The sequence below is a fragment of the Podarcis cretensis genome (genome assembly GCF_951804945.1).
Source record: "Podarcis cretensis genome assembly, chromosome: 12".
In the NCBI taxonomy this organism is placed as follows: Eukaryota; Metazoa; Chordata; class Lepidosauria; order Squamata; family Lacertidae; genus Podarcis; species Podarcis cretensis.
Genome location: NC_137181.1, coordinates 34,205,463 through 34,227,597, shown reverse-complemented (window position 1 = coordinate 34,227,597; position 22,135 = coordinate 34,205,463). Strand labels below are relative to the sequence as shown.

At 43.3% G+C, this 22,135-nt stretch overlaps 1 protein-coding gene across 7 annotated transcripts in view; it reads right to left on the bottom strand.

Annotated features, from left to right (window-relative positions):
- HDAC9 (histone deacetylase 9) overlaps window positions 1-22,135 on the bottom strand; it is a 474,032-nt gene that overhangs the window by 77,046 nt on the left and 374,851 nt on the right. For all 7 annotated transcript variants that reach the window (XM_079947890.1, XM_079947891.1, XM_079947889.1 and 4 more), the window contains 4 exons: window positions 19,437-19,492; window positions 19,080-19,167; window positions 8,507-8,626; window positions 8,073-8,170 (listed from right to left, as the gene is read on the bottom strand). In XM_079947890.1, coding sequence (XP_079804016.1) covers window positions 8,073-8,170; window positions 8,507-8,626; window positions 19,080-19,167; window positions 19,437-19,492 — 362 coding nt within the window. The remainder of the gene's footprint in view (window positions 1-8,072; window positions 8,171-8,506; window positions 8,627-19,079; window positions 19,168-19,436; window positions 19,493-22,135) is intronic.

Genomic DNA, 22,135 nt, shown 5'->3' with positions numbered 1-22,135 from the left:
ATTCACAATCCATGAGTGAAAATGACAGAGCATTGAGTTCTGCTTCACAGGAACTTAGGCTTACTGTCGTTTGCTTCTTGCACAGCCAGTCAAACAGACAGTGATTATACATGTAGCATACTCCAGAAGTGCTTGTACCATCTGTGGTGTCACTTCCAAAACTAGCATCTGCAAAGATTTCAAGACCTCCAGTCTTCTGACTGGTGAACCTCAGCCTGTAGTGCAAAGTCCCTTTCAAATAGCGGGCTATGCGCTTCAGAGCCTTCCAATCCTGAACAGTAGGATTATTGGCATGTCTGCTAAGCAGGTTAGTGCTTACAGCTATGTCAGGTCTTGAGCATCTAGCAATGAAATTCAACTTGCCTAGAATGCATCTGTACAGCATAGTGTCAGAAAACGCTTCAGCAGTACTATCAACCTGGTAACCTGTCACCATCGGAGTGTCTGCTGGGTTTGCTTCAACCAAATTCAACCTGGTTAATACATCAGCAATGTACAATCAGACCAACCCTACAACACAACCTTCACAACCATACCATGAGTAGCTAAAAACGCCCTACGAACATGAAACGTAGAAACACTGAGGTTTGAAATGTGGAATCATTGAGGTTTTGCATAATTGCTGCAAGAAACCTTAAAGGCAAGTACAAAGGTAGGGAATGAATTTGGCTCCTTTGCTTTTAAATAAATAGCCCTTGGGATACTCTTGCTGGAGCTATCACTTCGGAGCTCCCTGCTGACTCCAAACTAGCAGGCCTGGAACTTTTATCTCACACAGGAGAAGGCTGTGGTTGTAAAAGTAGCACTCAGCTTCAGTTCCCTCCACTGGCAATCTACTCAAGGGTATTCTGTTACATATCTACAAGAAAATGGGCTCTTTTGGAGGCCCCTACAAGGATGAAACAATCCCTGGGAAAACTTGTTTTCCCCAGAATGAAACATGGCACAAAACACACACACCCCTAATCTGTGCATCATTCTTGTGTACACAGTGAGCAAAAGAGAAGAACATGAGCCATTCACTTAAGCAATAGAAAACGCCCCCTTTGAGAAGCAGGGGAACATATGGGGAACACAGGCCAATCCTGGAGGAAATCGGTAGACACTGTTCACCTACACATTTTTGGAGTTATAAAAATGTTAGTCTTTGCTAAAATGATGCTAAAAGGACAGGTGTTCAACCATCCCAAGCTGCTTTTCAGATAAACCTTATGGGACAGTGTTCATGCTAGTTTTTAAAATGGCCCAATTTAAAAAGGGAAAAGTTTTTGGCATTATCATCACTTAAGGTTCAGCCACTACTAAGACTTCCGAACCAGTAAAATTGCATTTTGATAGGTAAAGAATATTAGATTATGAAAAGTCAGCTAACGTCAAAGCCAGGTGGATATAGATATAGATATAGATGATATAGATATAGATATAGATATAGATATAGATATAGATATAGATATAGATATAGATGTAGATGTAGATGTAGATGTAGATGTAGATGTAGATGTAGATGTAGATATATAGATATAGAGATAGAGATAGAGATAGAGATAGATAGATATAGATATAGATGCACAATGCTCCCCTTAACCCCCCCCCCAATTCATGTCCCATCAGACATGTAAGATTTTGTCCTGACTTTCCTTTATCTTTGAACTGCAGGATTCTGTTAGGCAGGGAGCATTCAAGAGCTTTTGTTCAAATACTTGAGTGAGATTGCTTGTGTTTACCCTGATCTTACGACCTTTCTCCACTTCTGCCGCCTTCTCTCTCCCCACTCCCAAGAGCAAGAACTTATTTTAGGATCCTGCAAAAGGAAAGCCATGGTAGCAGAGGGTATGGCTGGGGCTATTTGTGTCCATTTGTCCTCTCTGAGCTGTGCAAGCTGATCAACTGACTGTCAGTCCTTGCAAAAACTTCACATGGTGTGCATTGGCCCTTGCAGGTGCCTCCAGTTCCCTTCCTCCATTTATCTCAGCCTTCTCCCCACACAATGCCATAGATGATGCTAGGTGTAGAGCAGGTGGGTGTGGCCAAAACAGCCTCATGGGCCAAATGGGGAGGCCTGCACTGAGCACTCAGGCCAAAGCACTTCTCAGGCCAAACTATGCAAGGCCTGTGAATCTCAATTGCCTGTAATCGACTATATTCTACTGAGCTCCTTCTCTGACCTGTCAGGTTCTCCACTGGCTCCATTTTTAATTCACCAGTTTCCATTCTGGCTCCCCTGCCTCCATTCCTATGCCCCATCTTGGGAAGGCAGCGCCTGAAAATCAAATGTTTGCAGCTGTCATCATTGCCGGACCCCTAAAAAGAATGCCTGCCCCATTCATTTTCTTTTGTAAAGTGAGCTTGAAGGAGGAGACGTCTCTTGCATTTGTTTTGCTTTGTTTTCTTTGTGCATTTAGAGGGTTTAAATGAGGGGTGTGTGTGAAGCCCACTAAAGGAATAAATTCCATTGGTAATTCTGTTTTCCTGCCTCCCTCAGACAGATATATGCGGAAAATCCATTGCCCAAAGCAAAATTCCACTTGGGTCTCCGTCCTTCACTGCTTTTGCAATTGTTCTTTCTAATTCAGACCCAAAGATATTTCGGCATGAGCATTTTAGCTCACAGCCACACTGGAAAGATTCAGACACAACTCTAAAACCCATGACAATGAATTACAAGAGCAAGGAGGCTGTGTCATAGAATCTTCAAATCTTAGAACTGTAGAGTTGGAAGGGACCATGATTGTCATCTAGGCCAACTTCCTGCAATACAGGAATCTTTTGCCCAACATGGAACTCAAACCCACGACCATGAGATGAGCATGATTTTGTTCCTCACTGTATGCTCCCTGCTCTCCTTTCACCATCTATCTTCCTTGTGCACTGGCCCCTCAAACAAGATGTATTCTGATGAGTATGTTTATATGTTTACGCATCTTTAAGGCTACATAATGCTAAACCATTAACCATTCTCATTAACACGTACCAAGCCTGTGGTGCTATTGCAAAGCAAAGGTTGTAGCAGCAAACCATAATTCAAGAAAACTGGGGAATAAACTTTCCCAGTTTGAAAAGGAACTCGGCTGAAAGAAGTTGCCTTTGGAAATCTTAAAAAAGTGGTTTGGTATGGAAAGAGTTAGAATTCTGCAAGAAGGAAGAGATTTCAAGAATCCAACCTGAAAATAACAAGCTTTCCTTGGATAAAGAGGTGGCAGATTTGAAACAACAGCAATTCAGATTTTGATGGGGTTTTTTGCCAATGTTTTGAGACATTTTCTATTTCGACAGAGCCACCATTTTTGTTTTGCATTGCATTTTTGTTCATTTTCAAAGTAACTAGTTTAAATTATCCCCCCAAGTCTAGGTGTGCCCCCATTTTTTGCATCCCAATCACTGGGCATTTCCTCCTCTGCCCTACCTAGCCAAAACCAGTGTCTTAACTCTTCCTTTAATCTATCTGGATAAACAATGATTTCATATCAGTAAGAGTTTTGACCACTTACAGTCAAATCACTTTTTCTGTTTCTTTGCTTGCACAGTACCCCCTGTGTAACTATGGCTTCTGTCCTGTAATTCAGGAGTCCACTTCCTTTGAATTCCCTTCTCTACATTTTAGGACATGGGCACAGCAACTGTAAAAATTATGGAGAGCGTATGTAACAGAAAATCCCTGACCCATAAAGAAAAATAGAAAGAAAGAGGATGTGGAAGCTAATCCATTAGAGTGAAATGAGCACTGTTCAGTCTGCCACCAGCCAGCTACCACCTGCTTGCCTTTTCACTTACAACAAGTCTGGGATGGTCCTTCTCCTCCTTAGTCTCAGTGTTGCCTCAGCATAATCCTAGCCGGGGAAAAGATGGGGACAAAGCTAGAATAAATTGGCTCTGGCTGTCATTGGCTCTGGCGCCACATACTGCTGGTCTTCCTACCTTCTGCCCATCCGGTCCCTAAGGACACCAGTCACCACTGAGTGGGTGTGGGGAGACCATGACTACGATAGTCAAGAAGGCATAGCAGCCATGGAGTAGGATGTTCAGTTTATGTCCTACACAGGGCTAGGCCTCTTATTTTGCTACAAGGGCATTCAGCCCAGGCTATCCGCCTAAGTAAACTGTTCAGTTAAATGGGCTAAATTGCTCTTTCATACACGAAAGGAAACGAAATTAAAGCATGTGGATATGGCAAGGCAGCCGCTTTCCTTGACCACAAGCAAACCTCCACAGCATCAGAAGCCATTTGGAGAGCAGGAGCATGGCATAATTCTGAATGAAAAGACTGGGTTAATTTCAATGACTGACACATGTGCTAAGTTACCTCAGGGTGCATTGCCTCTGCCCTTTCAGATGAGATACCATCGGTCCAACTGTGGTAATTTTTCTGATAGCCATGCGGTTGAACTAAACACCAAATGTGCTTGGCTCAGCTTCTAGTATTCTACCCTTATTCACTAACTGGGATTGAATGTGAACCAAGCTTTTAGGATGTGAGAGAAGCTGAACTCCAGCACCAAACCCTTGTGCCATCTAAACACCCTATTTTTCCCCAACTTTTTGATTGACTTCAGCAAAGGATTAATGGAAATATAGAAGTGGGTACCATTTGAGGTTGACCAGCTTAGATGGCGTACCTTAAAAGTAATTGAATCTTTGACAAGGCGTTTTCCACGGTAGGCAAATTATGTATATGAAATCAAAACCCATTTCACAGAAACAGTGTGAGGCTGTGATTTTATGTTGTTTGTGTGTTTGGGGTCGATGTCAGGTGTGTTATGTCTGAATATAAAACCACCTCAGCGCTGTGCTTTCCTGGACCACCCAAGAGTCCTGGGGGGTAGAGGAAAAGCAGGTTTTATAGATTTTGTGGTATATTTGCAGTGCAGCGAAGGTATGCAGCAGATATAACATTTGCAATTATAAGTTCTGACATTGGTCAGAGCAGAAATTAGTGGTTTTGTTGTCAGCTGGTAAAGTTCTGAACTAGCTTTTGCAAACTTGACCTGGCATTCTTGACCCAATGCCAACTGTTTGCCCAGTCCTGACATGCATTACTTCATCAAGCAATTTCACCGTAAGAGGGAGGAGGGGGAAAAAAAGAGCTGTGCAGCTGCAATAGCAGAAAACTGGACATGAAAGTACTTTTGCGTATGCGGTAGCCCCTGGGTAGAGTACACAATACACTACACATTAAACTGTCTGAAACACCTAGGCTAAAATATAAGGAGAAATCTTTAGCATTGGCTGCTACAGTCAGTGACATGGATAAGATTAAATATCTGTTGTCCGGTTCATACAAGTTTGTAATACTTAATATAGCTAAACTCACAGTAAAGGCTGCTCAGCATAGACTAGGTAGATGGGATTTAAGATTCTGTTCTTCATGTGAGTTTTATTTATTGCATAGATCATGGTGTTTTTTTATTTATATGTATAATTCTTAGCTACATTTTAAATTTATATGTTACTGTTTGGCAACAACCTGTATTTGGCTGCCTTATTAATACATATGAATTTGGATGTGAAAGGCAGGTTTGATATCTTAAAGCAGCAGATCGGCGAGAGATGCCACATTTATTTGATTAATTGGTTAAACTGCGGTGTCAACAGCCAGGAACCAAGAGGTTGTGTGGCTATATCCAAAGGGCTGTTTCAGTGTGTTGGCATCTTTGCTATCCCCGAACCTGTGAATCCAACAGCAGTAACTTCTGCCCACTCCCTCCAGAAGAAACAGAATGGAACCTGGAATATGATGACACCAGCTGTCAGGGACAAGAAAAATCTACTGAACACACTTCTATGGGTAGGGAACTGGATGCAACAAAGAGCTGGATCCAAGATTGGCCAAGCCTCCATGAGCCGCTTTGACATGTTGGTTGGGCTGCCTACCTATCAATCACTGAATGTGTCACATGGTTTCAGGTGGTTTTAACTTCCTTCTACCGGTACAAAGGAAAAATGGGGAGTGCACTCTAAGGCCACATCCCACCATACATTTAGAGCACTTTGATAAGTCATGGCTTCCCCCAAAGAATCCTGGGAGATTTAGTTTATGCTTTACAAAGCTACAATTTCCAGCACCCTTAAAAAAACTATGGTTCCCAGGATTCTTTGGGGAAAGCCAGGCACTCTAAATGTAAAGGTATGGATGTGACTCAGGTGCACTCCCCCATTTCCCCCTTTGAATTCAAGCTGAGGCTGCAAAGGAAGTTTCTTTAGGCCCAGCTGAAATTTGGTGCTTTTTCTCAAGATGAGGTCCTGTACAGGATGATAGAAAAAGGTATCAAATTTTAAAAGCACAAAATTCGAGCTACAGCAGGAAAGGAGGAATCAGGAGCATTCTTCCTTTTGAATTTGGTGCTCTTTGCATCCAGAAATTAGCCTATCCCACCAGGTCAGTGTGCCTTGACTGAAATGACTTTGTTGGCCAAATGACGATGCTGGGGTAGGAGGGGTAATTAGCCCCACAGGCTGGATAGCTCAGTCCCTAGAGCATGAGACTCTTAATCTCAGGGTTCGAGCCCCACATGGGGTGAAAGATTCCTGCATTGCAGGGAGTTGGGCTAGATGACTCTTGTGGTCCTTTTGACTATATTCTGCCTTTTGACTATTGTAATTGTAAAGCAATGCAGGGTATGAATAATGCACAGCAAACAAGCAATTGACCAACTAAAAATATTGCAATTTGCTAAAGAATGCCACCAATGAATCTGGCAGCAGATTATTTTAAATATAAAAACTTGCAAAAATTGTAGCCACTCCCCCCTTTTCCCAAACTCAGACTGAAATGTCTCTTCTAGGATGTCTCTTCTGTACTGTGGAATCACAGTACAGACATATATAAAAACAGAGCATACTTTTTCTCTCTGCAGAAATAATATTTAACCATATGAAAATCTATGTACATATAATTAATTAATTGGCTGAAATGGTCAACTAATAGCCCAATCCTGTGTGGATCTACTCAGAAGTAAGCCCCGCTGAATCAATGAGGCATACTCCCAGGTAAATATTTATAAGATTTCAGTCTAACTTTTCTTTAAGAGGTGAAAACTCTACTTTTCTCTCTCTCTCAATGAATATTCATTTGTTGACCACAATACACACATGCAATCCCCCTTGTGTAGTTCAGCTGACTGGGGAACAACCGAGAGTGGTGTAAAGGAGGTTGAAGAGTAGAAGAAAGTTAATATTTTTCTGGAGTTTTCTTGGCTTGAACAGTATGTTGTAGGCTATCTAAGATTAGGCCATGGTCCAGAAGCAGCCAGGAAGGGGCTCACCTTTCTGAATGAGATGCAGAAAGAATAAGGCATATTTCATGGAGGTTGTGCATACTGACCAGAGATTGTGCATACTGCCCAGAGAATGTACAAAATTCAGCCGAGATAGGCACATTCCCCAAAGTCTGCTATATTGACTCGGGAAGATGCACAATTCCCTCTTCACGAATGGATTGTGTACATATTCTCCATGAGGCCAGGGGAATGTGCACAATGGTTGGTTGTGATGCCCATTAACCACTCAAATTGCATTCCCATTAATTGACACCCCCATTCTTAAACATCTTACATGGAAGATCACGAATGTTATTGGCAACAGTAGGTCTTAGTTCTGTATATGTTTGGTCAGGGTGTAACGGTGAGTTTCCATATACCAGGAAGCAAGTTCCAGGGAATGAATGGGAACTGAGCGTTATCCTGGTTAGATCATGATGCCAACACTTTACTCAGGATTTTCATTATATTTCTTTCCTTTGAAAAGGCTTTTAACTGGTTAAGTTTACAGGGTGGGGGCAAAAAACCCAAACAATCCAGCAATCTAGGCTACTTCACGATTGCTTCAGGCATGAAGTGGTGTGTGTGTTTCTCTCGTGGGTGGCCAGCAATATTAACATTGACTCTTTATGAAATTCAGAGAAGTCTCCAAACACTACATAATAACAGATCTTTCTTTCTTCTTTTTTTCAAAACCTTGAAGCCAGGTTCCACCATGGGTCACGTTTATGGCTTTCAAGATTGCTGCAATTCTAACTCTTGTACGTTTCAAGCTCGGTTACTTCTGTTTGGCACTTTCAGAAGGAAACAAGAACCAACCTGTATGCTGTGAGGTACTCTGCGTCTCCCATGGGGGGATCCAAGCCACCTGTCCAAGCAATATTTATATTATAACCTTCGCCAGGGCCACTTCCAACCTGAAAGGAGAAGTGGGAGAGGGGGGAGAAGTGCCAGAGGAAGGGGGGGTGGGAGAGAGGAAAGGCCAGGAGTGAATCAAAATAAGAAAACATCCAAAAAACGTCCTTTTGAAACAAACATCAAACGGCATGTCAAATCAACCTAGCCCCCATTTGACAAGGACTGTTCTGGGTTATGCACTTGTTCTGCGCTGGTCCCTTGGCCCCAGTGGACTATTTGGTAATCTAGTGCAATTTAAAGCACCAGCCGAGGATGAGAAAATTAGGGGTAATCATGCAACGCAATTACCCGAAAAGATACAAATAAAATTGGGGCTCTAAAGAAATAAACCTAACCTCATTTGGGTCTCCGCTGCCAGGGAAGAAGTTGCCTTCATCATAGCGATGGAGAGAGACATACAGGATGCTGGGGTCAGCATAAAAAGCCTGCTGTGTACCGTTGCCATGGTGAACATCCTAAAGGGGAAAGAAAACAGATGACAAACACAATCATGTCCAAGCCAGTGTGCCGAGAGCCCTTTTGCTTTCTCTTCTTCTCCTCCTTTTTCTCTCCCTCTCTTTGTGTTTCTCCCTCTTTCTTTTTCCTTCCTTCCTCTTCTCTCTCTCTCTCTCTCCCCCCTTTCCACCCGCCCTTCACCACCCCAAACTTCCTGAACTTTCAGGCAAATTACTCTTTAATACACTCATTTTTTAAACCGGCTTCTAAAAATCAGGAAACCACAGTGAGCATGCCCTTGAGACTCCAGATGAGCAGTCATTGAGAAATCCCAGTCCTTTTGTACAATTAGATATTATACACCGGCTCTTTGTACTCCTTGTCTCAGTGATGGAATCTAGCATCCTGTTTTATGGAGGAATTTTATGACTTATTAACTGCCAACAGTTCATAACCCCTCAGGCTTAATTAACTAGTCTCATTGGCCTAAAAAAGAAAGAAGAAGACTAATGTTTAAAATACAAACTAGAATTCTGCAGGAGGATCTATGGGCTATGGAGCATTTTTGCAATTCTTGAAAGAGCATTAAATATTCGGGTATTCGTTGATTTGCCAAGTTCCACTATTGAGGTCAAAGGGTTTGCAACCAGCTGAGTAAATTGGCTTCCTTGAAATGTTCAGTTCAGTTAGCAGTCCCTCCGCAGCGAGATCCACATCAAAAGGGAACCCAGATGCAGAAAGGACTTCATACTTTATGTTCATAAAATCATGACGGCTGCAGTTGACGATGTAAGAATATGATCTCATTAGCTTGGAGCAGCCTGATCCTCAAAAGGCCACAAGTGCCATTCATCCTCTACGCTATTTGCTGGCAGGCCACTTTGAAGAATGAATTGCAAATCCTCTGACAAAGGACAGCATAAAAGATCTGCCTATTCCATCAATACAATGCAGCTACACGCATACGAATCACTGGTAGCAATAACTTACTAGCAACAATTATTAGCAGCTATGATCATATTTTAAGCTGCAGTGCTAAACACGCATGCTTGGAAATAATTGCCACTGAAAATCCATGGAACTTGCTTCCAAGGAAATACACTGAGGATGTTGGTGTGCAAAATAGCTTTCCAAGACTGAATTTGTTCACAGCCACAACAGTCTTGTGAGGGCTGCTTCCATAAAGTTTGTGTATTGACATAGATCATTACTGTCCATTCCCACTGGGGCAGAGGAAATTACAAGGAGAGCAGCCAAACGAATAACAGCCACCCAGATCAGATTTGCCAACCTGGTGCCCTCCAGGTGTTTTGGACCACAGTGCCCATCAGCTGAATGGAATTGTCATCCATAGCATCTGAAAGACATCAAGTTGGTGAAGTCTGAGCCAGAGGAAGTTATGTGACCCTTTTAAGAAGGGCTGAGGCCAAGCTAGGAGCACTCTTTTGGCCAGAGCAACAAAGGGAGAGAGTCACCTGCCAAGCCACCCTATGCCAATTCCTAAGCAACCTTTCACAGGTGTCTTCCATAACCTTGCATCTTAGATCACACTATCTCATATCATCTATCACTGAATTAGCAGGTACCTGGTGGTTAGCTAATGAAGAATGCAGTCCATGCATCTTGTAAGGGACTGTAAGGAACTGAAATGTACCTATTGGGTGCATGGAGCCCAAGTGGGAAAGCCAGGAGGAGTGGGTAAAATTTGTCTGTGTACTAGGGCAGCGAACTTGGTGTGAGACTGGTTAGAAAAGCCTATGTGCCCATTTTGGGGTTGTTGTTGTTTTTTTTTTGGGGGGGGTTCTTTTTTAAATTTGTTGAATGCATTAGGAGAACTGTCCAGTCTCACAAAGTTTCTGTTAAACTGATACAAGCATCACTGTTTGCCATTTCATACTGGTGAAAAAGTTGATTGTTTAAACTGAGAATATTCCTATTTCCTGACTTGGCAGTGAGATGCAATTACAGGACTGGCAGTCATAAGGAAAGACTTACGATTGCTTAGGTCAGTAGTTCTCACGCATGGAACTGTTCCCTTTTGGGGGTATGGAAGATTTGGCGGGGGGGCATGAAGTTTCAGAGAAGGTTAGGATCCTGAGGCAGATGCTGCCTTCTTCTCCAACAGAGTCTCATGGTTCAAATGCTCCTCTGATGAGGAACCTACAAAAAGTTTTGGTTTCTTTGGATTTCTGTGTATGTACCCAATCATCTCAATGTGATTTAGGAAGAAAGGGCCTCTGCTATTTTGTTCTTATGAGGTTTCCTTGTGCATGGTTTTAGGGAATGGAATGAAAAAGCCAGCCTACAGATCTTTGCAGATCAGCTTGTATCTATCCACAAGTGTCCACTTTTGTCCACTCTTCTGTGGAACAGATTATTGATGCTGGCTTTGACCTGGAGGGGTCCAAGCTGAAACTGATAGAGGAACACCGGTTAAAGTGTTTAAATTATAACGTGACAAATAAGGAAGAACACATGCCAGACGTATTGGAACTTGGTCTCGGGGTAGATTCTACAGCCACCATACAAAAGCAAATATGGTCTGGCTAGCCATGGAAGGGAGACTCTATGGAAATTCCATATGCACAACATGGTGCTCTATGGTGGGAGGCGGGATAAAGGAAGGCGGGATAAAAATGCACTAAATAAACAAGTCAGTCAAATCTGTGCTCTAGATAATTTCCCCAAACTGAAGCATAGAACTACAATTTAATTAGGTTGCTGAACAACCTATTTGTGCTTCTCTTTGCACTTGGCTCTGTGACCACTATGGATTTCACAAGGCCACACATCAAGTAAAAAAGGAGAGTGGGTGACCTGCAAATCTTGGATCTGCCTCTCCGTGTCATTAAATGCATTCAGCACCAGTGGGGATACGAATCTTCCAAAATAATGAAATTTGAGCATACTGGCTATCTATTCTCTATGCAAGCTGAGGTTTAGTTTCAGTTATTTTGGGGTAATGCAGAGTTGGAGTTACACAGTAATCCTGCAGGATGTTTTATGAATCCATAATATTATTAAGCTATTATTGATATGTTCAAATTAATGCTGAAATGGGATTGTGTTATTTCATTAAGGAAAATAGCTCCTGGGGAAATGAAAACCGCAAAACATAGTTTAAGGAATTTTAAAATTCATGGTGAGCTCATTAGTATGTTCAGCAAAACCTGTTCCCAAGGAGCCGTGATGGCTTATTGTGCAGGTAATCATCGCAATATATCACAGCACGCCATTCAAAGATTTCCAAGTATAATGAAGCCAAATGTAGTCTAGTTGCAGTTGCTGCTAAAGACATGTGTGTTGCCAACTCTTTAAAATGTCAATTCTAAGTAAGACTCGACCAAAATTCCCTCACAGTTTCCTATTAGTTAATAATAATAATAATAATAATAATAATAATAATAATAATAATAATGGGCAGTGATTTTCTGCTGCTTTCTTGGGGCAGAGAAAAACATCTCAGAAATGGTTGAGCTTGCAGAGTGCCTTGGAAGTAAGACAATACAATGTGATGTGGTGATGTGGCATCAGTCCTAGTACATTCCTGGGGGAAGAGCCCTGCACCACTTTCAATATTGCAGGGCACTTTTGAATAGCACAAGAACTATTGCTTAAAACCAAACAAAGAGGGATGGGTGGTGGTGGTGATGGGAACCATGACCAACTTGTAAGATTAGGTAATGCAAGCAGGAACTTCCTTCTGAAAAACTGAGAGAAATTCTTCCTTTCCCATCATCTTTCAGGAGGGTTTCATTGAAAAACATTTCATTGGCATTTTCACCTCAGCTCTAGTTATTAACATTTAGACGCAATTTCTAAGCCACATAGGCCCAGAAAGTCTTTCAATAATCCTAGAACATCACCCTAAAGGGCGTAAAGGTAAAGGGACCCCTGACCATTAGGTCCATTTGTGACCAACTCTGGGGTTGCGGCGCTCATCTTGCTTTATTGGCCGAGGGAGCCGGCGTACAGCTTCCGGGTCATGTGGCCAGCATGACTAAGCTGCTTCTGGCAAACCAGAGCAGCGCACGGAAATGCTGTTTACCTTCCCACCGGAGCGGTACCTATTTATCTACTTGCACTTTGACGTGCTTTCGAACTGCTAGGTTGGCAGGAGCAGGGACCAAGCAACGGGAGCTCACCCCGTCGTGGGGATTCAGCAAGTCCTAGGCTCTGTGGTTTAACCCACAGCGCCACCCGCATCACAATCTTGCAGAACACAATATAATGGTGGCTCAGGGCTGCAACAGAAATGACCTAGATGCCACTTAACAGTAACACTACTCACTAGTTTAGCTCTTGAGAACTTTCCCCTGCTTCAGGCACATTCCCACTCTTGCTATGCTTTTCTTAGGTGTCTCCTAACGGAGATAGAGCGATTGCTTTAACCTCCGGGGAAAGATCGATCATCGAGAGGCTATTGGGGAGAGCACAAGGATACTGTGCACCCCAAAAGAAATCCAAAAGGGAATTTTGGGTGCAGAGCTTCGGCAGCGCGATTTGCAGGCTCTCCTGCCCTCCCCACCATGGCAAAAGGTCTCTTTCTGCCAATGCATGAGCCCAAGATATGAGCTTGTGAGCCACCAGAAGTAACTTCTATAATAATACATGCCATTCGAGTTCTCAGCACTGATGCGCTCTTCAGAATATGCATTCCTAATTTGATATTTCTGAGACATACAATGACATTTATTTTCTCTCTGGAAACTAAAGGGCAGAGCAGGGAAGGCTGTGGCTCCACTGTACATCACATTTTGCATTAAAACTTTGACATCTCCAGGCAGTGCTAGCAGAGACCATGGAGAGCCACTGCAGTCAATGTATAGAAAATACTGAGTTAGACCAGTGGTCTAACTTATATGATATTGTAAACATTGTTTTCACAGTATATGGCTGTTACTCTTCCATTTATCTGTCCAAATAAACTATTGCTGAGACAGCAAAACATGGGCGGTAAGCCTCTTGTGCAGGCTATTTTTTCTGTATAAGTTAACTTTGTGTATGCTATTTCTAATATTGCCACAAAGGCTACACTGCTACACATACTTGTCTGGAAACAAATCCTATGGAAGACAATGAGGCTTTCTTCTGAGTAGACATGTGTAAGCCAAATATATTATTTGTTCCTTGGAAACAGATGCTGCCATAAAGGATGTTGGATAATTCCATCAGAAACAGAAACGGGAGTGGAAACTGTGACAATTTGCACGTTTGTCTGAGGCCAGGAATGAAAATCATGCAAGCAAATATGAGTGGTATTCTCTATCTCTGTTGTTGTTGTTGTTGTTTAGATTACAAACACTGCATAAATGACATTATAGTCTGCATTGTTCTCATGGTTTTCCTTCCATTGAAACACACTGAAGTTAATTATGTGATTAATTACATTAGTTTCTGCCATATCAGATAGCAAGATGAACAATGTATGTTTCAACAGAAGCTGAACTGTAGTGGAACAGAAATGATGCTGAATGCAGCAAACACAGGGCAGAGTGGAAATTTTTGCCTGCTTGCATCTACAGCTGCCACAATTAATTTTAACAAATTGTTGTAAATACTGATGCATTTTCTCCCTATATGTGTGAGATAAAAATGGAATACACATTATTTTTCAACAAAGCATGAGTAGTAGCGCTGATAGACAAAGAAAGAGGGCAAGTCATTTTTTTGTCTGATAAATGGTTACCTCAACAGAAATAATGGAAATAGTTCCAGCATAGTTGCTGATAGCAGGATAAATGGGGACATTTTTCTTGCACAGTGCATAGTTGAAACACCAAACCTTGGGGTTCCATGCACAATTTTATCCAAGGGCAAAGCTAAAGAAATGATAATATTTTTGATACTTTTTCTAACATCCATTCTGCATTTTTGTGGGGTGCTTCCACAAATTATTTCCAACACGTAGTAATGATACTTCTCTTCCCACCAAGGAGAACCTTCTCAGATCCAACATAGGCAATGATGTGGAAGTTACTGTCTCAAACTACCAGTGCACAAAAATTGGTTTTAGGTTCTGATTAAAAAAAAATATGGAAAAATGTTTAGAGGTCTGTTGGATACTTGATTCCCTTGAGAAAAAGGAGGCAGCATGAAAGAAGATGGGTATCTTCAGACCTGATGGCAAGCAGTATGTTTATTCTGATCCAGCCAAACCTTGTAGATTCAGGGTGGATACACAAAACTCTCCTGCCTTTTTGTTTTTTGATTTTTTAAAGCATTTACTGATTCACTGCAATGGAGGGAGCAGATATTTCATATAAATGGATAGAGCTGGCTTCTGCTGAATGTATAGGAACGTGGTGTGAACATGCAGTATACATAAAGCGTTGAATGGGGATGGTGGTATTATTTTCTGTTAAGTAAAGAAGATGGAGATAATATATTATACAGCCTCATGAACTTCACACAAAAGCAGGGCAGTCTCATTTAGGGCATTTGGTTCGGGAGCTGTGTGCCACACATGGGACAGTCTCCTTCAAGAACTAATCAGTAACTATGAGAAAATTCTTCCTATGCCATTCCCATTTTTCAGCATGTAAACACTGAAAATCCTTTCAGGATTGCAGATTTAAATCTTTAAAAGGAATGGTAAAAGCTCCAAGGATCAGAAAGAGGGAAGTTAGTTGAAACAATCTGGCTTCATTATATTTTTTCAATGCACATAATCCCCAAATCCAGGAGAAAAGCAGTTTCCAGGGCTGAGTCAAATGTTTAATATGTGTCGGCAAAAATTTCAGATAGAAAAATACTGTAGGGTGAGCGCAACACATCCACCAGCTGCAGCTTGGCACCTGCCACCTTTCTTTCAATATGTATATTGCAGGGAACTAATTGATGCAAATTACCCACTGCCATATAATTCATTATACCTTTCTGAAGTCACCCTCTGTGTCAAAAATAAGTTATTCCTTTTTTGAGCTACTCTCTGTTTGTTCTGGACCTGCACCTCAGTCCATGATTTACAGAATGTGGGATTCTGAGCATGCACACACGTACAGTGGCACCTCAGTTTACAAACTTAATCTGTTCTGGAAGTCCGTTCTTAAACCCAGGTGCGCTTTTCCTAATGAGGCCTTCCGCCGATGGTGCCCTTCCACCATTTGGCTTCTGTTCTTAGACCGAGGTAAACTTCTCAAACCGGGACACTACTTCAAGTTATGTGGAGTTCGTAAACTGAATAGTTTGTAAACAGGGCTGTTCTTAAACCGAGGTACCACTGTACTTTACTTAGTCCTGCCAAAGGAGATATCCTAAAGGGAGGCAGACTTGTGGAACTGCCAATTTATGGATAAAGTGGGAATCCTGATCTGTGTTTGATCATCCAAGCACACAAACAAATGATCACCATTTTTCCATAGCCCCATTCACTTGAAGGAACATCACACATAAAAAGAGGCTTCTACGCTGGGTCCAGGTATGCTGCTCCTTATTTTAAACACAATCTTTAACATCATTGCATACAGGGTGGGTGGGCTGATACAAAGCACGGAACAAACATGCAAGGCTCGCTGTGAAGCGAGTCTTCTCAGAACCTGGATTTAGAACTCAGATACAAACACTCATCAGGGATCCCTGGTGCAGGTAAATCGTAGAATTGTAGGGTTGGAAGAGTCCTCTAGTCCATTTCCCTGTAATCACAGCTAAATAATCCCTGACAGATGGCCATCCAACCTCTGTTTAACACTGCCCAATGAAGGAGAGTCCAAATCAGGGAGGGGAATTCCCATACCTCCAGGTGGAACACCCTGCAGCCAGTTGGAAGCTGCAGAAGCCCCATTGGACATTCAGCTTCCAAAAATAGTTCACAAACCGGAACAGTCACTTTTGCAGCGTTTGGAAGCCAAAATGTTCAGGAAGCAAGCTGTTCAAAAACCAAGGTACGACTGTGTTAGCTAGGTTAAAGGCCCTCCATTCCTTCACAGACTGCAGCGGTATCTCCTAAATGGTAAGTATGCAGAAATGGAGCTTCTGTTTGCCGCAGACTCCCAAATGCAAGTAATCTCTCGGTGGCAACAATGGGATGCACAGGTACTTTTGTCAATGAGCACCAAACCTGCTATTGCATTGATTCTCAATGTTTGCCAAGCATTCATAATTTTATCCTAAAACAAAGACATCACTGGCATATTGGGTAGCTGGGCCAGATATGTGGAATGAAAGAGCAGCAGAGATTCTCAACATATGAACACCCAGTCACCGGTTCCAGTTGCTCTGCTCCCCTTTACCTATCACATTTGTCATATTTTTTTCTGTTTCTATAAGGCAACTCTTAACGTCAACTCTGAAACAGCTACAAAGGAAACCAGAGCTTGTTTGCGACTGCAAAAAACAGACAAACACAAAAACCCAGGCATGGTGGGTAGGGGAGAAAATCCCTAATGCACACATCTTTGAATGCAATTTTTGTCTAACGCTCACATTTTTGCAAAGCATTTTCTGTAATATAATGGATTTTGGTATGTTATTTTTACTCATATGTATTTTTGTGAACACCTTGTCCCATTCTGTGCATTTTTGTACACATTATGTAGCATGAGACCGGCATTGCAGAATTTAAAGGTAAAGGTAAAGGTACCCCTGCCCGTAAGGGCCAGTCTTGCCAGACTCTGGGGTTGGTGCGCCCATCTCACTCAAGAGGCTGGGGGCCAGCGCTGTCCGGAGACACTTCCGGGTCACATGGCCAGCGTGACATCGCTGCTCTGGCCAGAGCCAAAGCCAGAGCCAGAGCCGCACACGGAAACGCCGTTTACCTTCCCGCTGGTAAGCGGTCCCTATTTATCTACTTGCACCCGGGGGTGCTTTCGAACTGCTAGGTTGGCAGGCGCTGGGACCGAATGACGGGAGCGCACCCCGCCGCAGGGATTCGAACCGCCGACCTTTCGATCGGCAAGCCCTAGGCGCTGAGGCTTTAACATTTTTGTACACATTATGTAGCATGAGACCGGCATTGCAGAATTTGGAGAGGGGCAAATTTCAAAGGATACACTTCGCACATTGTTACAGAAAGTTTGTATTAGGTGGGCCCACCCTTCAATGTGAACTAAATCAAATTTCCGGCCCATCCGTAGTGACAAGAAGTGCTTGTTCCGCCATGTCTATATGCTAATTGTTGCCTTTCCCTACGCAGCTAATGTGGGAGTGTTGATGGCAAGCTTCTTCCTGGTTGGTTAGCAATGGTAGGGTTACTGCTGTGGGCGCATTTTGCTGCACTGCTGCTATTCTTGTGGTGCAATATCTGCTGCTGATTTAGCATAGGACTGCAGCTGTAGAGGCTTCTGAGTAGAACAGGACTCTTCCTGTCACTTGCCCAGAAGTGTACAGAACCATCTTCATTGTTTTCCCTGCTTAATTGTGCATTTTGTATCACATGATTAAATATATTAGAAAACAATTGTTCATAACTAAACCACAAGCCCTGTTTTCTTGCACCATCCTCCACTGAGGCAACGTCACAAGGAGATTTAATTATGAGCGCTGATGTGAATAAGATTTAAACTATTAATTCCATAGCTTGGGGGGTGGGGTGGAATCTTTAACGCATTTTGTCTTTAAATCTTTTATCACCTGCAAAAATTAATTAAATGCAGATGTAACAGGTTAGGTTTGGATGCCAGGGTTCATTTCCTGTCTATGCTTTTTCAGACAACTTATTACACCTCCTCCCAAAGTGTAGGCAAAACAAAAATGGTGCTCATAAATCAACCCCCGGCTTTTCCTCCAGGCTATGCATGAAGTTGGTCCTTAAGTAGGAGGCAAAGCTCAATTCATTATTCACAAGCAGAATGGATAGAAAACTTACCCAGTGACAACCACATTTGAACTAACCATTTGTTTGAAACTGTACTATGCAGCAAAAGATTAATCTAAGCCACAAAGGCTGGCTCTTTGTTGTTATTAAATTAGATTTCCTGCATGGAAGGCATCCTGTACTGGCACACGTGATTTGGAACCGGGCGAGGGCGGGCTGGGGAGAGACAAAGGCCTTGTTCCTTTGTTTCAATAATGTTTGTATTGCACAACTAAGCTGAGCTATTGTCAGCTTAAGGAGGGAAGCCAAACTGGTTACCAAACCAAAGCCACGCAATTTAACTATTTCAAATTTATATTCTGCAGGGAAAAGTAAACGTTGGTACTTGTTGGGTCATTTTAACAGTGGAAGTATCAATTCATTTAAGGACCATAAAAGTCACTCTGATCTGCGCCTTCTTCTCATTAAAATTGCAGTTAACACCATTAAAGTGAAACATACATGTTTATGGTTTCAGTCCTGCCATCCTGGATTTAATGAGTTCCCAAATTCAGAGGAAAAACACACATCTTTATTACTCCTAAGTATTAAAGGCAGGAAAGCCTAACATATAAAAGAAAAACAAAAAACCTTTTTTCCCTCCCCCTTTCCTTCCACCCCTCCCCAAACCGTTTTTATCTGGATCCACCCAAATGATGATGCTTGCCAAGAATACATACCAGATCTACAATCAATATCTTGCCTATATTTAGCTTGTCTCTCAAGTATTTGGCAGTAATTGCAACCGAATTAAAAAAGCAGAACCCCCTGTGGAATAGAGAAGAACAGAAATTTTACAAAGCACATCAGTCAGGAAAACAGTTATAAATAATTTTCAGGGCATGCGTGTGTGTATGTATGAGTGTTTTAAAAAACTCCAATATATGATCTCTAAGACCATAAATCTGCTTCTGTGAGTACCTCAAAAACCTTTTCGGTCATCTGCTAACAATTAGAGCTCTCCAGAGACATGCACAATGCAGGTGATTGCCAGTAACCCTAGCACTCCAAGATGGGCAATATTCCCTGGTACTTACATGGCTGTTGATTCTTCAGCATGATGGCCTGGGGGCCTTACAACAGCAAAACCATTCTGTAAGAACAAGATAGGTTTTCAATTATCAGATTTTAAAAGAAGAAGGGGAGTGATCTCTTCTCTTCTCTGTGGAGCAAAGAGCAGCAAGTAAACAGGTTTGGAATGTATTAAAAGCTACTAAACACATCCCCACCCCAGCACTCATTCCCCTTTCATACAATAAGTGGGGCAAATGCAAAGGATCTCAGCTGAGTGGTTTTTAAAAAACAGGCCGTGTGTTTCCAGGATTCCAGGCTAGCTAGATAGCTCACTCCAGAAGCTGGCAAGCAGGGCATGTTAACACATGCTCCAACATATCTCATACCAAGAGAATTTTTCCAAGCAGCGAGCAATAAAACCATGCAAATCAGTATAAAAATTCAAAACATTGAGAACAATTCAGCAGTGGTACCTCATGTTACGTACTGCCCTCCTTACGAATGCTGCGGGTTACCCGGAGGTAGATACCCCTTGTTACAACCTTTGCCCCAGGATGCAAGCGGAAGTCGCACTCCGGTGGCACGGCTGAAGCGGGAGGCGCCATTAGAGAAAGCGTGCCTCATGTTACAAGTGGTTTCCTGTTACGAACGGACCTCCAGTACGGATTAAGTAACACATAACACGAGGTACCACTGTAATGCAAAAGCTAGTCATGCTGCAGGGGCAGCCTGGCTCAAGAAGAACATTTTGAGTAAGTGCAAAGGATAAAACAGAGAGAGCTTACTTAACATGCTATTTCTGAACATGGAGCTTCCACTTTGCCTCATGACATGTGGCCATTGGATAGACTGATTCCACAACCTAAAATTCCGCATGATTACTATGTGGACACAGAACTGTACCAGCAGAGGTTGCCCATTCTTTTTTATGTCAGAGATGTGTTTGGACTGAGACTGACCCAGCAATCCAAACTCTCTGCTGCTGGAGTTCTACTGCTGCTTCCACAGCCTGGCCACTCACGGTGGCTGCAGTAATAGAAATGGGAGCAGGCAGATCAACCCCAGTCCTTGTGCCAGCTCCAGGCTGGTGCAGAGATCAGGCCCAGATTGAGCCCAATGTCCATCTGCCCCAGTTGTGAGACTCTATCTCCAGCAGATTCTGGGCTGTCTCTGCCCCTCCCCATCCTCAAAAGGCCCCATTTGGGGGAGTTCCACCCATGAGGATACCACCAGTGGTCCTTCTGCATGTTTAGTGGGTGGAAGGGGAAGGTCTGCAAGGCAGAGGCAGGGGGCTGGTGGAGCTGACAGAAGCCAGCAGAGGGATAGGTAAAAGGTAAAGGTACCCCTGCCCGTACGGGCCAGTCTTGACAGACTCTGGGGTTGTGCGCCCATCTCACTTAAGAGGCCAGGGGCCAGCGCTGTCCGGAGACACTTCCGGGTCACGTGGCCAGCGTGACATCGCTGCTCTGGCGAGCCAGAGCCGCACACGGAACCGCCGTTTACCTTCCCGCTGGTAAGCGGTCCCTATTTATCTACTTGCACCCGGAGGTGCTTTCGAACTGCTAGGTTGGCAGGCGCTGGGACCGAGCAGCGGGAGCGCACCCCACCGCAGGGATTCGAACCGCCGACCTTTCGATCGGCAAGTCCTAGGCGCTGAGGCTTTAACCCACAGCGCCACCTGCGTCCCTAGCAGAGGGATACCACCTAGCATAAATGTGGCTTGGAATTGGATTGCAGCCTAAGTCATACTTGAAATCAATAGGACTTGGACATGGCTAACCTAAGTCCCAATGATTTCAGTGGGCCTACTGCAAGCATGGGGACGCAGGTGGTGCTGTGGGTTAAAGCCTCAGCGCCTAGGGCTTGCCGATCGAAAGGTCGGCGGTTCGAATCCCTGCGGCGGGGTGCGCTCCCGCTGCTCGGTCCCAGCGCCTGCCAACCTAGCAGTTCGAAAGCACCTCCGGGTGCAAGTAGATAAATAGGGACCGCTTACCAGCGGGAAGGTAAACGGCGTTTCCGTGTGCGGCTCTGGCTCGCCAGAGCAGCGATGTCACACTGGCCACGTGACCCGGAAGTGTCTCCGGACAGCACTGGCCCCTGGCCTCTTAAGTGAGATGGGTGCACAACCCCAGAGTCTGTCAAGACTGGCCCGTACGGGCAGGGGTACCTTTACCTTTACCTTTACTGCAAGCATGACTAAGCTGTTTCCAACATTTGTGCATTTGTTGCCACATTGGGTGAGAATTAGGGGTGTCAGAGGCCTCAATTGCGCTGCTGAGTCTCCACTGTGTTGCTCAGTGCAGCCGATTTAATATTTTCTGCCAACCTCCAAGTGTTGTTCATACCACAAGATAACCCTCCTTTGTTTTTGTGCACCTTTACTTTTAGTTGCTTACAGCTGTTTGCACTGTCTCCTTCTACCCGTTGATCCCCTATAGAATAAATATTTTCCCTTTTCCTTCTGTCTAGCTTTGGTTATACTAGAGTATAAGAGATGTCTTTTGGCAGGGCTGGAAACATTCATTTATGTTCTCCAGTTATGCACTGATCATGGAAGAGGAGAGAAAAATAAGAAACTGCATAGAAAATATGCTCAAATGGGCAGACATAACAGGAAAATGGCATACCATCAACTGCCTAAGAAAAACCGGGACATCCTGTTTTTTCCACTGAGAGTATGGCAGCCATTTTGGGATGAGATCTCCCCCCTCCCCCCAAAAAA